General features: G+C 35.1%; 1 protein-coding gene across 2 annotated transcripts; it reads right to left on the bottom strand.

Annotated features, from left to right (window-relative positions):
• Nucleotides 1-1162: 1162 nt before the first annotated feature.
• On the bottom strand, nucleotides 1163-16188 carry LOC132032595 (pre-mRNA cleavage factor Im 25 kDa subunit 2). 2 transcript variants are annotated; one of them, XM_059422238.1, is made up of 7 exons: nucleotides 16108-16188; nucleotides 10370-10415; nucleotides 3884-3977; nucleotides 3657-3730; nucleotides 2050-2136; nucleotides 1861-1971; nucleotides 1163-1745 (listed from the first exon to the last, which is right to left on the bottom strand). In XM_059422238.1, exons 1-7 carry the CDS (start codon nucleotides 16155-16157, stop codon nucleotides 1674-1676), a joined length of 534 nt encoding a protein of 177 aa, XP_059278221.1. In that variant the 5' UTR covers nucleotides 16158-16188; the 3' UTR covers nucleotides 1163-1673. The 2 variants fall into 2 exon arrangements, with proteins under 2 accessions (XP_059278221.1, XP_059278220.1); XM_059422237.1 differs by lacking the exon at nucleotides 16108-16188 and adding an exon at nucleotides 12906-13185.
• Nucleotides 16189-16516: the final 328 nt, after the last annotated feature.

Here is a 16516-nt window from a genome sequence, read left to right as displayed (position 1 = left end):
TAGTACATTATTTTTGGGTTTGGACCTAAAACCGTACATGTTCTTTTACATGGAACATTAATAGTCCATTTTGTTTGCATAAGTGGGGCACTTTTAGTCAACTCCTAAATATTCTATTAAAAATTTAACGGAGAAGGGCAAAAATGCCCCTGAACTATAGAAAAGGTCTAAAAATACCCTTCATTCATCTATTTTGCTAAAAATACCTCTCAATTCAACTTTTTGGCTCATTTATGCCCTTTGACTAATGGTCATCACTAAAATGCCATGTGTAATTTAAATATTTTTTTTAATTTAGTGTTGACCGTCAAAGAGCATAAATGAGCCAAAAAGTTGAACTGAGGGGTATTTTTAGCAAAATAGATGAATGAAGAGTATTTTTAGACCTTTTCTAATAGTTCAAGGACATTTTTTGCCCTTTTTAGCGAGAGAAATTTATAGCTCAACCGCAAAAATTCATATCTAATCTTATTTAGCGATGAATTATCAGAAAATTAGGCTAGCTGCGAGCAATTTAACGACGAAATTTGTAACTAATTTTTGTAGCGACCGCGTACATTTTGAGTAATCTTGTGTTTGTTTTCTCTTTGGTGAATTTGGCAGGGCCTCCTTTTTCACAAATGGGAAAGACGGTCCAAAGAAAAAAAAAACATGAGCGTGGAATCATATTTGCGTCTTTTACGGAGCTACATGTACCTCCCAAGGTGGTGTAATGTCTTCGTACACAGCCTCTCAGATTCCACTTGTGAAATTACACCAGGTATGTTGTTGTTGTTATGAGGGCTACATGACATCACTTAATTTGATCACCCTACCCTTAAATTTAAGAGGGAGTGGCCATGAAATTAACGAGGCAACAAATTCACCTGGTACACAAAAAATCAGATAACCATAACGCAAATAAGTAAAGTAATAGTTTTAAGTTTTTTTGTCAATCAATGAGGAATAATTGAAGAAAGGAAACATTTATATTCTGCTTTGCACCAATTAATTTGGATCTCGTAATGATCCTAACTAGTTGATTTCTGTAATTGTAAATTGTTTCAAAGAAAGTTATCCGCATAACACTATCTAGATGAATTTCTTGCTTCACTTTTATGTGATCACTTCAACCAAGTACAGAAAGCAACCATTTTTGCGTAGATTAACCTAAAGCGACACAAAGCTGCAGATTCCGGTATTCCATAATAAAATACTTGAAAATCACAGTCCAGAAACAAAATTGTCTCGCACAGGCGACCAGAAGAGACTGGAATACTACATTTCTTTTTCTTCCCCACATAAAGTGCACAATCTCCTATCAAGACAATAAGACAAGAACAGCGCCACTTTCATCAGTGAATCACCTAAGAAAGATCACTTAAAATGGCTACTTTTAAGAGCCTCTCGGAATGAAAGAAACCTAGTAAGCCCTATGTCAATATTCAACAAGTACACGCAAATATGTCAATATTAAGTTAACAGGCTTTCATATAGTAGCCATCTTCATAGCCATCCAAAAGAAGCCAATGCAACACAAATACAATCAGATGCGTGTCATCTTTCTGCCTATCACAGAAAAGTGAATCAAGTCATGAAGTAGGCCTCAATCATCCTCAAAATATGGAAAACCAACCAAATCAAATTAATGCCCATTTTATCCCAGAGAAGCACTTGAATCTCCATCTACTAATCTATTGATGGATCATGTTGAACTGGAATCTTGAAAGCTGTTGAGGAATTGTAGATATTACAGGTCCATATCTCTGCCATGAGTTAGGAGAGCGTCAGTACGATGAGACAAAGAATTACGAAGATGGTCATATGCATGAATAGCGCTCGCCTGGCACTTGAAAGGTAATACTATAAATCAGTCTGTACCTGAACATTGTCGTAAAGTTCAAACAATGGCACCGCAAGAAGTTTTAGATTTTTGGGGACTGCAAAGTACTCTCTTTCAGATAGGTGAACAAGGTACAGCTTCTTACACTCCTGCACGACATTCAAAGAGTCAAATGAATCAGGCAATTTACGAAACCAGGGATAGATCAGTCAGTCGGAATACTATACCTTAGCTTTTGTTATGTGTGGAGGACAGTACGGATACATTATGGTTTCAAAGTTCGGCCTCCACCAGGTGGCCACACACTCACCTATCTGCATTTCCAAATGCCACATCATACAAAGATGTATTGACTAATATTTCTGAAGAGAGACACAGAGAGTGAAGAGAAACCAAACACTTCAATGAATATCAATAGCTATGAATGGAACCTTCTAAGAAACTACTTCTACAAACATAGGAAGATGCATAAACTGATACTTACAGAGAGTGAGACTGAGAGAGCGAGAGCGAGAGAGAAAAGTAGGAGAAACCAAACACTTATTGTAGATTAATAGTTTGAAGAAGGAAACATTCTAAGAAGCGACCAACCGCTGGCAAGGAGTTACTTCAGTAGAAACTCAATCGCAATCAGCTAACAGGATAATTAAAGCTTAGGATAATCCTAGATCTCTGAAGTTCAAAAACTGGGCAGGGTCTGTTAAATTACTCGTTCTGACAAGTACAAATAAAACTAGAAAACTGAGCCTAACCACATTTGAGATGGGCTCATAAATACCAAACTATTCCCAACTAAAATTGTCTAGTGTGTGCAAAAGTGGGTCAACACAAATGATACTAAAAGGCAAAATACATAGATGATTCCTTAAACTTGCCGAAAGTTTACATTTAGGACTATTTATTTTTATTAAGATTAAGACATCTGAACTTAAATACATCTGAATATTAAGATGTGCATTATGATTTAGATGTTTGAATCTAAATACACATCTGAATATTACGGTTTGTTTCTTCATTTGAATATATAAAATTTGTTTACTGGTTTGTGTAATTTCAATTGTATAGTCCGGCCTGAATGCCACACTTTGGGCATTAGCTGATAGGATAGATTGATTTGTGTCTGTGATTGGGATATGAGGTCCCTTATTTACTGCTTCTATGCTTGTTACCTGTCTCGTTGTGATTATTTGTTTTATCACTCTTAAATACTCATTTAAAAGTGGAAAGAGCTAAAGATTGAGTCTTTACTGCATAACTTGATTTCTTATTGCTGTGCATGCCCTATTCAATATTCATGATGTTTATTGTATCTCATGAGCATTTGAGGATACGCGCGTAAAGTACGAGGGGAAATCATTCCGGACGGAGTGATGACAGTTATATGAGCCAGATTGGCCAAGTGACAGGTATTGTGAGCCTAGTGGCTTTAGATTGTAGTTTGCTGGTTGAAAGTTGAATTGTAGTTGCTGCCCATCTCTTTGGGCTATCACAAACTCTCAAATTATGCAAGAAACACACATTGTGCCATGTCTGCGCAATGGTTCAATGGGCACATCTTCAACATACATCAAGTGTTCAATATGTCAGATTTAGTTAATTTCTCTAAATGAAATTTTTCGGCAAAGTTGAAGGGTCGATCAATGTATTCAGCCATACAAAATGTACTTCAAAATTAACCATGCAGTGAACTTTCACTTTAATGCCATAAGAAGATGTCCAATACTATCCTATTTTCATTTCTTTTTTCACTATTTCCATACAACATAATGTTTGTTGAATACCTCCATACCCTTCTACCTTTCTCCAATACAAAGAAAACAGGCACAAAGATTACCTGCCAATCTGGTTGAAGGGCAGGAGAATTAGCTGCAAGTTTGCTGGAGAGTTTCCTTTTCAAACCCTCGACTTCTGTAAATAACCAAAGAGCAAGAAGAAAAACAAAGAAACTTAGCAAGAAACTCACGACTTACCAGAAATGCAAAGAGAAAGTACAATAAAATTTAATTATTGATAGTATGATAAGAATCGAAGTGTCCAATACAAATAAAAACAAGAACATACCATTTTCTCCTGGCTTTAGGCGTCCACCTGGAAGTTTGCAGAATGTGTTCCCAATTTGCAGAAGAAGAATATGAGGATGATTATGTTCTTGTACCTGTGAAATTCACACACTATTAGTGATATCTGAGTATTTGATAATCATAGTGTCACTTGATAAAACAAACTTCTCCAACCAGCTTGATTTATGTGCCAAAAGTAGCAATTTCATATATCTTCTATACACTTTGCCATCTATATGAAACGTAAAAACTGCAGAATTTCAAATTTTCAATAGTACGAGCTAGTTTCTTCAATTCTTAATATACTCATTATTTTCCCTTAGAAGAGTATAAGACAACCCAAAAACTGAAACTTAGGCTGGGGTACACCAATCTTTTTCTTCCCTTTCTTTTAAAAAATCTTGAGACCTCCTAATAGTACCTCTAACATGGAAATAGCATAAATCATCGGCAGTCTCAACAAGGAAATAACTACTCAAAAGGCGAGTCACTACCAAAGTGAAGAAAAGGCTTGATCAATGAAAAGGTGTACTCAAGCCCTCTGTTCTCCACATGCCTTACAACTCACATAGTTCACCAGTTCTACCAACTGTACCAAAATACTCAAGAAGTCTGGGAGACAATCCCTCAATCCTATTAGGGTCCATTATATAAATCCGTGTATTCAATCTTCTCTATTAAGGAGGTTTTCAAAGCTAAAAAATATTAAACTCACATTTATCCCTGCACTGACATGAAAATCTATAACTAGACTAAGAATATCAAGAAAAGGCTGAACCTACTGTGAATGTAATAACAACTAAGCTTTAATCCAACTAAATGAGTGATTATAGATCCTTTACTTCCTTTGTACTTTTAACTAATCCACCTTAATGTCAAGAGATTGTCTTCTGCAGCAATTTCTGTTGTCTACGTTACAACTTTCAATCATCATAGTATTGCATCTACAGGCTGATCCATACTTAGGACATGTTGAAATTATTTCAGGCGATGTTCTTTCATTAATCCTCTATATGTGTCACTTGCATCCTCTATTTGACTGAACATTTCTAACCTAGACCAGTTTTGTATAACCGCACATCTATCTCAATATCCACATTAATATGACATTCACCTAGTGCATATTCTAATCATCAAGTTGCAACAAATCTTCATGCCAGACTTGTGGCCCGCTGAAAATTAACCTTGACTTTAAAATTTAGCATAACCAAATATGCTATCATATGTTTTCTCCATATTAATTAACATCAGATGGAAATGTTTCCTCCTTCCGGAGAAATTTCGAATAAATCTTCTAAACTAAAAGATAGCTTGCAGAACTAATGAGTCCAAATCAACCATTTTGCAGAATTTGGCAAGTCATACTATCAAAGAGGGAGAAAAATCAGGAACAACAGCTTAGGTGATTTTAAAATAGATGAGCTAACTAACACAATACTAGATGAGGTCTCGTAGCGTATGGTATTTGCTGACAATACTGTAAACCAGGGAAGGTATCAACCAAAGCGCTTGAACTGTGAAGAAGCACTTTAGATAGTAAGGAGCCGTTTGGATTTGCAGTGTAGGATAAAGTAGTTATGGTATACAATTGAACAATGTTTATTCCTTTGTTTGGTTACTATTTTCTTTCTTGGTATAAAAAATCATTGTATAACTTATACATGAATCATCGTATTATTTCAAGGATCAAGATTATAATTGGAAACAAAAATTTATCCAACTTAAAACCAAACACGTGATTTAGATTATACACCGTCTATCTCAGTTTTTATGCCATGAACCAAACGCCCGATAAAAGATAATCTCTGCATTACAATCCTTACATTACTAGTCTCTACATTATTAATCCATGTATTACAATCACTGCATGACTTGTTTTTACACCAAACGACTCCTAATTATTTTAGGATAAGTAGAAGTAAGAGTGAATACATGCACTGCAAGTTTAGTCAACATGAGAAGAGCAAAGTTGAGGTCAAGAATAGATGGGATTGCGGTGCCAAAATGCAAACAATTTAGATATATAGGCTCGTTGTTTCAAGAGAATGGAATGAATGATGAAGAGGTAAGCATGTCGATGAACCTTTCAGAGTATCCATTTGTTCCTTTTTCTTTTCACCTGGTGACTTCATTTTCCTTTTGTCTAATAGCCATAGAAAATTCAAGAGGTCCATCAACATACTTATATTTACTAATAAACTCACCGCATAGTATATCTTGCTTATTAAAATCAAGGATCAACTTAGCAATCGATTAAAACAAATCCTTCCTTCATTTCTCTGCTTGCGTCTTCTTGCTATGAGCCATCATACAAAGAACTTTGGGTTCAAAATATGTCCAGACACATGCAATAGTCAACGGAGTTGCTCTTACCACCTCAATGATTAATAAAACTCTATCATATTTGTCCTTGTTATTAAATACTAATTGAATAGCTTCCTTAGCACTACCAGCAGTTCATAAATGTAACATGTATCCACAAAAAGCAAACACTTTAATCAAAGGACACACGACTTTAAGTGCATGAACAACATTATTCCAAAATGAAGGCACCAAAACAATCTTTCAATTTCTTTTCTCCTTACTTCCTTTGCAAATCTACTGGTGTTGTATTCTTGAGATAGGAATAACTTTCTTAAGTTGTTCTTTTGCTAAAAAATCCTTTCCAAATTCAAAAAAGCAGTTGCAACCTTGTCTTGGCAGGCTTCAAAAAAATTCTCTGATTAGTATACCTCCTCATCACATATTCAACAATAATGGTCCTTGACTAATGTTTACATGCAACTAGGTTGTGCAAGCTAAAACTTGAATAAAGCCCATTCCTTAAAAATGTCACCAAACATCAATTAATGTCACATGAAGTCCAATAAATATAAGGGGTATACTGCCTACATTATCACACCCGCTTTAACATTCTCACTAGCATCGTATGTACACTTAAACGAAAATAAAGGACTTCCTTATCCCAAGGTTGTCACTAAATGAATATGGTATCTAATGCTGCCAGAGAGGCTGAATGGAGTATCTTCGCATCGCCTTCGACAACTTCTTTTACTTGTCGTCTTTCAGCTGGCCTTTCTAAACCATGCTTCGCAATCAAGCTAGAAAACATTTCTGGAAGAAAAAAAAAACGCAATAGATCGAGCCTAAAAATCCAAGATAATGATTTGGAACAGAAGACTGGGGCTTCGTAGCATGTTGATGAAGGCCCCCAGACAGAGGGTTTTGTCAGTTCAGTAGATTGGACAACTTTGTCTCCTCAGAAAATCAGGCTAGGAAATGACTCGTAATCGATTCGGCTATTGGATCCTGGACTCACCCGGCCTGTAAATTTCATAAGATGCTATAACAGCTTGAACAATTTTATTTGCTCAAGTTCTCCTATAGTCCTCTTAAACGAGGAAACCATCTTGATGACATCTGTAGAAGAGTTGCTAGCAAAAAAAAAATCAAGGAATATTCCTCTCGGAGAATTCATCAGCATATTGTTGATTATTTTTCCACTTCCTGTTGTCCATCATAATGGATTGTTCCATTGTACTTCATTTTCCTCAAAGATTGTGTTTACTTGTTTGACCTCATTTTTTAAACAAGGAACTCTAAACTTTAATTTCATGATGGATTGATGGTCTGATGTGAGCAAACTGACCAAGATGCTTCGGAGGAACTACAAATACCAAGTAGCCCAGCGACACGAGCTCAAGCTAGGAGGATTCATAAAAAATACAAGGCTTGGCAAATAAGCTCGCGGGACAAGGAAAAAAAGTCCACAGAGTAGATTTGGAAAAGGACTTGAAGATGGTCCACGTGACACTAATATTCTCAAGTAAAGACCAAATTAGAAGGCTCTTTTTGAAGTTTGGACCTTGGCACGTGCTAAAAAGAGGGGGAAGCACCATATTTTGAGCCTTTGGGCCTGCTGAAAAGAGGGAACATCAGCAGCCACTTATTAGCTAATTTCAGCTTATTTAGCTAATGGGTGAAAACCCATCTGAACTTAGTAATTACCCTAGATATATATAGCTCATTTTGGTCATTGTAAACCCTAGTTTTATGATCATCTTGGAAGACTCTTTGTGAAAGGTTTCGGACAGATCCCTATGTTCTTTTGAGAACAATTGATTGCTACAAGGTGAGTGTTTCCTTTGTAGTAATCAAATCTATCCTTTCATTCAACTCAAAAAAAAAGAAGAGAAAACTCAAAAATCTGCTCTAGCAAGCAGTGACGTGATCAGTAACTTCTAGTGTTCTTCACTTGTTCTTGGTTTGTTCATGCTTTATCTTGTGACTTGGTGACTTTGAATTATTGAAAAATCTGATCTAGTTGTTATATCTTGAAAATCTCATTAGATTTAAAGCTTCATTGACTTTTGCTCATCAAGAAACTCAAAAGTCACTGGGAGGAGTACAAAGGTCATTGCAACACCTTTGACTTCAAAAGCTCATTAAATACGTTCTACATCTGCTAGAAAGTAAAAATACACTACATTTAAGTCTTCCTAAAGAACTGCAATATATTCATCCATATTTATTTTCCTAGTTCCTTCCTATTGTTCTCTTACTAGATATTTAAAATTGTTCATACTTAGTGTAGTCTAGTGATTTTGTGCCTATTTCTTTATTTCATGGCAATTTGTTTCGTGTTTTTCTCTTTATTTTCATTGTGTATATCTTTGTTTCATGTCTGTTACAATTTGTTGTCCTTCCTTTGTTTGACATAAACTCCATTCTTGAACCAAATTTTGGAAACTTGCTTTGAAGTTTGAGTTGTTGGTTCATCGAAGAACTTTGAGGACTCCTCTGCCGTACCTACTACACCTTGTGTTGATTTTGGGACTACCTAGATCAAAGAGAGGTATGGATTCCATTTTGTGGTAGTGGATAGATTTTCTAAGATTGCATATTTCATACCATGCCACAAAACCGATTATGCTTCAAATATTGCCGATTTAATCTTGAGGGATGTAGTATGTTTGCATGGGGTACCTAGAACTTTGAGGACTCCTCTGCCGTACCTACTACACCTTGGGTTGATTTGTGCATGGACTTTGTTTTGGGACTACCTAATCAAAGAGAGGTATGCATTCCATTTTGTGGTAGTGGATAGATTTTCTAAGATGGCATATTTCATACCATGCCACAAAACCGATGATGTTTCAAATATTGCCAACTTAATCTTGAGGGATGTAGTATGTTTGCATGGGGTACCTAGAACCATTATGACTGATAGAGATGTGAGATTTTTTAGCCACTTTTGGAGAGTTCTGTTGGGTAAGCTAGGGACTAAATGTTGTTTTCCACTACTTGTCATCCACAAACTTATGGGCAAACTGAGGTGGTTAATAGAACATTAGGATCCTTATTGCGTGCTATCATTAAGAACACAAGCTATCAAGAAAGGATAGACTGATTACTACAAAGGAAACACTCACCTTGCAACAATCAATAGTTTTTCACAAAAGAACATAGGAATCTATCCCAAAACCTCTCACGAGTCTTCAAAGATGATCATTAAATTAGTGTTTACAATGATCAAAATGAGCTATATATAGCTAGGGGAATTACTAAGTTCAGATGGGCTTTGGCCCATTAGCTAAATAAGCTGAAAATAAGCTAATAAGTAGATGTTGGTGTTCCCTCTTTTCAATACGCCCAAAGGCCCAAACAGTGGTGCTTCCTTCTCTTTTTAGCACGTCCCAAGATGCAAAACTAGCTTTTCAATCTTGGTCTTCACTTGAAAATATAAGTATCATGTGGACCATCTTCACATCCTTCTCCAAATCTACGTTATGGGCTTCTATCCCTTGTCCATTATTTCTTTTTGAATTCTCCTAGCTTGAACTCATGTCGTTGGACCCCTTGGTATTTGTAGTTCCTCAAGCATCTTAAACAGCCTTGCTCACATGGGTTTAATCGGAATGTTTTTGCACATCCAAATTATCATGAAAAATACCTTCGGGTTAAATATAATTGTCTTCCGCTTTAACCCATATGTTCAATGCAAATCCTAAAAAGGAAAAGCAAGACTAGTTGTTGAGGATTTAAGGGTTGTCATAGTTCTAGCAAAGTGACCTTCTGTATACCTAGAGTTGGATAGGAAGTGTAAAAGAAGAAGCAGAAGCGCAACAAAAGAAGAAGAAGAAGAAGAAGAAGAAGAAGAAGAAGAAGAAGCAGAAGCAGAAGCAGAAGCAGCAGTTTCTTTTGTCTTCTTTTCATTCTTAACTCCGGGCCCACCTTCACATAAATTAGGACAGAGGCAGTATTTCTTTTTTTAGGTCAAATAAACAGGCATCTAGGTGCTTTCTAAACCAAATTTGACTGCTGTATAAGTGATAGTTAATAAATTAGCAACTAGGACATCTAAGGCATAACCAAGCATATACATCCCCCAGAGGATTGGAAAAGTGATAGTAATATCAAAAAAGAAGTGAATTTACAGCATCTAGAAGAAGCATACAAAATTGAGATAAAAGATGGAGAAACATACCAAGAGAATTCCTTCAACACTTGTCCTCATACCCTCTTTATGGTAGCTGCAAACAATATTTTATCATAGGTGTTAGTTAGTAGAAAAGGTAGAGAACCTTGAGTATTAGAGAACCTTAGTACCAGTTTGGAAATGAATACTAAATTTCAGTATTTGAAAATACTGGTTTGGTCATGAGTATTCTGCAAATGCTAAAGTGTGATATTGAACTTCTCTAATTCCAAGTGCAGTACTGAAAGATTGGTCAGAGGGTGTATTCACATTCAGAAATCTACAACATCCACAAAGGGCGTGTTTAATATGGAGGAAGATATTTTCTGGAAAATGTTCCAATTTTCACATGTTTAGTTGGTCATGAATTGGAAAATATTTTTTAGATCGCTTAAAATAACGAAAATAACTTTCCTCGTGGAAGTGGGGCAGCCCGGTGCACTAAGCTCCCGCTATGTGCGGGGTCCAGGGAAGGGCCGGACCGCAAGGGTCTATTGTACGCAGCCTTACCTTGCATTTCTGCAAGAGGCTGTTTCCATGGCTCGAACCAGTGACCTCCTGGTGGAAGTATGGAAAATAGTTTGCATGAGTAGCATTCCACACTAATTGTCTCCTCCCCACCCCCCACCCTCCATAACCTTCATCCCCACCAACATCGCACCTTTACCCTCGCCCCCGTCCCCGCCCTCATAGTGTTTGACCCCCACCCTCCATAACCCCATCCCACCACCCCCACACCTTTATGACTTTCCTCGTGAAAATAGGGAAAATAATTTGCATGAGTAGCATTCCACACTAATTATCTCCTCCCCAACCCCACCCTCCCTAACCCCCATCCCCACCAACACCACACCTTTACCCTTGCCCCCGTCCCCACCCTCATAGTGTTTGACCCCCCACCCTCCATAACCCCATCCCACCACCCCCACGCCTTCCCCCCCCCCCTTCCCCCCTCTTCCCCCAAGTATTTGAATAGATTATATACAACTGCTTTTGAGACAATATTTTCTCCCTACTTCTCAAACACCAGAAATAAGTAAGAAAACCATTTATTTTCCTGGAAACATTTTCCTTCATACCAAACACACCCAAAATCATTTTTTTTCAAGTGAATTTCATGTTCAAACACAACCTAAACTTCCAAAAGCTTTTTTGTATGAACTTGAACAAAAACAATTTTTCAACTTCAACTTAAATATTGTCTAAACGCCTACCTAATTTGTTAAAGGCAAATTATGAAGTATTAGAATTAGATGGGTCCGAATGAAACAGAACAACAACAACAACAACATAGCCCAATGAAATCCCATAGAGTGGGGTCTGGGGAGAGTAGAGTGTACGCGGACCTTACCCCTACCCTATGTTACTCGGACTCTTCAAAAATATCGACTTGTGCGTGTCGGATCCTCCAAAAGTAGTTTCTTTTTGGAGAATCCGACACGGGTGCGGCTGCATTTTTGGAGAGTCCGTGCAACTTAGCCCTGTTTCCGAAAGACCCTCGGCTCAAGAGAAAGCATGACAAAAAAGATCGGATGAGGACAAGCAATTCAAAGCAGTATGAAAATGAAAATAACTAAAGCGAATAAGCCATGATAAAGCAATCTGAAAAAAAGGAGCAATAGTTACCACAGATAAATAAGATAATCGAAGTACAAGAAACAACAGAACAATACAGCAAATTTTACAACCAAGCAGACCAACACCAGTAGTAAATCCAAAAAAGGGTTTAATCTAGGGTTTTAAGAAATATCTTGGTCCAAGTACAAAGACTAGTAAAACAATCAACGACAAAATAAAAAGTTAAGAATATCTACTACTCCCACAAAATAATTTTTTTTTTTAAATTGAAATCTAAGTTACTCGGACTCGCCTAAAATGTCGTCGGGTGCGTATCGGATCCTTCAAAAGTAGTGTATTTTTGGAGGATCCGACACAGGTGCGGCAACACTTTCGAAGAGTCCGAGTAACTTAGATTGAAATCATGTTCAAACACAACTTCAACTTGCACAGGCTTTTTGTTTGAACTTGAACAAAAACTTCTTTTTTTCAACTTCAACTCAATTATTGTCTAAACACATACTTAATTTGTTTAAGGCAAATTATTAAGTATTAGAATGAAATGCGTCCAATGGTGGAGCCAAGATTTTCAAAAGAAGTAAACGTATGAAGAAGTCAAGATACTCCTCCCGTCCCAATTTAAGTGTCTTACTTTCCTTTTTGTTTGTCCCGGAAAGAGTGTTTCTTTCTATATTTAATAAGTTTTCCAATTCCAACATTCTACCTGACCACAACATTTAAAGAATTACACGTCTTTAATTTAAGACCACAAGATTCAAAAGCCTCCCTCTGATTCTTAAACTCCGTGCCCACACAAACTAAGACACTTTAATTGGGACGGAGGTAGTAAAAAATAATTTTTATTTCAACGAATGAACCCCATTCTGCTAACCTAGCTCGGCCAAAGGGTTTTTATCTAGGGTTTTTATAGAATTAAGTAGAAAGAATAGAAAAAATTTCAAGAAAAAAATTGAAAAAAGAAACGTACTTGACTTTCATACGAGCAAGGCGATCAGCAACAGATGTGTCTTTTTCCAGTTTGGGTTCTTTTGTGCCAAAAGTATAGCTAGAAAGTGGGTATGTGTTCACTATTGCTGATGATGATGCCACCATTTTTTATTTATTTTACTGCTTCTCCCAATAAACGGCCAACGAAGAGATTCCAACAACCGCTCACCGGAGATACTTGTTTGTTTCTTCGTTTTTTCTCGCTACTGAAATTGGTCTTGAATTGCCGTTAATTGATGCTTTCTGGACTTGTGTGCCTTCTTTATGTGGGTCATTGCCACTTTTGCCCCATTTTGGTGTTGGTCTTTAAATTTTGTCCCGCATAATAAATATAAATACTCTCCATTATTTAACTAGGCACGAAATTTAAGAAATAAATAAATTTTTTTAAATAACAAATTTTAGATATTTATGCTGTTGTAAGTTGCTCCCTCCGAATTAAAAAGAGTGTTCACTTATCAAATTAAAAAAGAATTAATTTTTTTCAAATTGTCCTTATTAAATATTAAGTGATTAAATCTCAATACCTATTTAATTAGGGATAATTTAGTCAATTTAGTCAAATTTTTTTTTTTTTAGGAGTTAGTATTTTTTAAGGAGTGTGCAAATGGCTAAGTGGACAGTCTTTTTTATCCGGAGGGAGTAACATATCAATCAATCAATATAAACATATATTATAAAACTTAATATAAATAAATATTGCGCACCCTCTCTAATGACGCATTAGATTTATCTTTTTTCTCATTTTTTTTTTTTTGGGCAGTTTTCTCATTTTTTATTGCATATTTTTGGTTCATTTATATGCGGTTCATTTATATGCACTAACCTATGGATTAATTAAAGGCTCATGTAGCACTTAAGCCCAGATAAACTTTGCATTATTCAGGATTCATCCCACGATCATTGTCTTTGTTGCTCGCTATACGTTTGTAACGTACAAATTTAAAAACTTATTAAATAATCCATGAAATGGGCACTTTAATGTTTTTTTTTTTTTTTTTTTTTGTTTTGCTTTGATTACAATTCATTATTACTTCTCTTCAAAAAATCTTTCTAAGCAAATGATAAGTAAACAAATTTAAACACTATTTCCTTATCAACCATTCGGCCATTCGTTTTTACGCCAGGTGAGTTCTTTGGACTCTTTGTTCTTTGTTTTTTGTTTTTTGTTTTTTATTTTTATTTCTAAAATATTACATTGTTATTTTTCAGACATGCTTGTGATTTTTTTTGCAGATTGAAAATAGGTGAGTAATGGATTTATATCTGGATGCAATATTCCTCTATTTTCTTTTTGGTGATTTTATGATACTACTATTTTGGTGATTATTACGATTTTTATTTGTATTATTCTCTTCTTCTGATCTTTCATGGGTATGAATTTTCTTGAATCGAAAACATGTTTTTCCAGGCACTAAAGTTTTTTATACCAATTTTAAAAAAAAAAATATTTTGTACTTCTCATTCCACTATCATGTATTTTTATACATTGTGTAAGCATGTTTTTGTTGCTTAGCTATTAACAGTTAAGTTTTAAAAAAAAATCAAAAATATCAGTGAAGATGTTAATTTACAATTAACTTTACCAAATGATTTTACATCTTTTCAATGAAAAGAAATTAGTAATGATAAAATTTTCAATTGTCAAAAGGATTCTCAATAAAATTGAAGCTTGAAAAGAGCAATTTTTTTTATTAGATTATATGAAATTTTAGATGGTTTGATGATTTTGAGGATGGAAAAGAGTAGCTTTAGAGTGAGTTTTTGATTATATATAAAGATGTGATGTTCCAGTGAAAGAACAAGAAGAAGAAAAGGTAAATATTTTCTTTAAATAAATGGGCGAGAAAACAAGAAAGAAAGAAAAAGGGAAAGAAAGGTAAAAGAAAAGGCGAAAATTAATCAAGTAGATTTCGTTTGTGCACTTTTCTCCCTTTCCTTATTACTTTTGTACTAGACATTTTTATTGATGCATTTTTCTTTTCGAAGATTTTTGAAAACAAGAAAGAATTAAAATGTAATTCTTGAAAGATAGAAGAGAAATCATTTTTTTGCACGGACAAGTTCTTCATTTGGGGTGGTCTTTAATTTTTACCCTTCAAAAAAGCATTCGTGTCCTCTTTTTGCCCTTCGCCTAATACCCCAGGAGTTGTGGGTTCGAACCCCATTCTTCTCAAAAAAAAAAAAAGAACCGCAAGGCGTAATTTGCAAAACCTCGCCTTGCAAATTTTTTTAAAATTTTTAAAATAAAAATGGGTTTTTTTAAACCAAAAAAAACCGATTTTAGAAAAAAAATATAAAAGTTAAAGACTACCAATTTGAGAGGCAAAAATTAAAGACCACCCCCAGTGAAGGACCATCCTGCAAATTGCCCAAAAGAAATTAGATATATTAAATGAACAAAGGAAAATTATGTTTCAAATTTATATGCATATTGACATAAGGAGACTAACCCGTAAAGTAAAATGAACAAAAGGAAAACTATGTTTAAACGGTGTTCCACCTATATAGATTATATTATTATATAAAATTCACGTATTTCTGAAAGATTAAAACCCGTAATAGTTAAAAAAAAATTAAAAGAATAAAAATACGTGACAATAATAAAATGCTGTAACACATAAAATTTAATCAATTTGAGTTTGAGGACTAAAATTCATAAATTCAATAAGTATTTTATAATCGCCCGAAGTGCGAACCAATTCACTAGTTTTAGATATTTAGATTGTTAGTAAGTTATCTAATAAAGCTAAACTGTTTCCAAATATAGAAATGTGATATTTTTTGATAGATTAAAAAGGGAAGTATGTCACATAAATTGAGACAGATGGAGTAACTTTTTTGTGAGGAGTAAATTTATATTTTCGCACATAATATATCATAAGTTCTATCCGGCATGAGTTTTGTCCTTAAAAACTTATGTCCCATTAGATTCTAAGTTGGATTGTTAAAGGACAAAATTAAAAACCAACTTTTTGGAAGGACAATTTGTGCAATTTCATCTCTTTATTTTATAGCGGCAAGTGCACGGATAGTGATTTTTACGTTGTTTTATTCGAGACATAGCCAAAATTTATAAATTTTTATAAGTATAGCCATTTCAAATTAACTCTAACAAACTTTAGTTTTCTTTTAATTTCAATGAAAAAAGAAAAGTTCAGAAAAAAAAAAAAAAAACGTACTTGACTTTCATACGAGCAAGTCGATCAGCAACAGATGTGTCTTTTTCCATTTTAGGTTCTTTTGTGCCAAAAGTATAGCTAGATAGTGGATGTGTATTCACTATTGCTGATGATGATGCCACCATTTTTATTTAGGCCTCATTTGTTTGCACTTAATGGAGGTGCAGAACTGAATTAAAGCTCGCACTATACCATTAAGTCGTTTGTTACATTAAGATCTAACAACTTATTTTCAAATCTATATACAGTCTTAATCACAAGACTTGAACAAAGGCCTCAACATCATTAAACGGTGTTCACATTTTTTATATTAATAATAAAATTTTACCACGTATTCCACCCCAACACCTCCACTCACCAAAAAAATTACCACCCCAACCCCCAACAACCCACCCACCCACCCCCCACC

This window comes from Lycium ferocissimum, chromosome 10, assembly GCF_029784015.1.
Source record: "Lycium ferocissimum isolate CSIRO_LF1 chromosome 10, AGI_CSIRO_Lferr_CH_V1, whole genome shotgun sequence".
Lineage (NCBI taxonomy): Eukaryota > Viridiplantae > Streptophyta > Magnoliopsida > Solanales > Solanaceae > Lycium > Lycium ferocissimum.
This window is presented reverse-complemented; position numbering and strand designations above follow the sequence as displayed.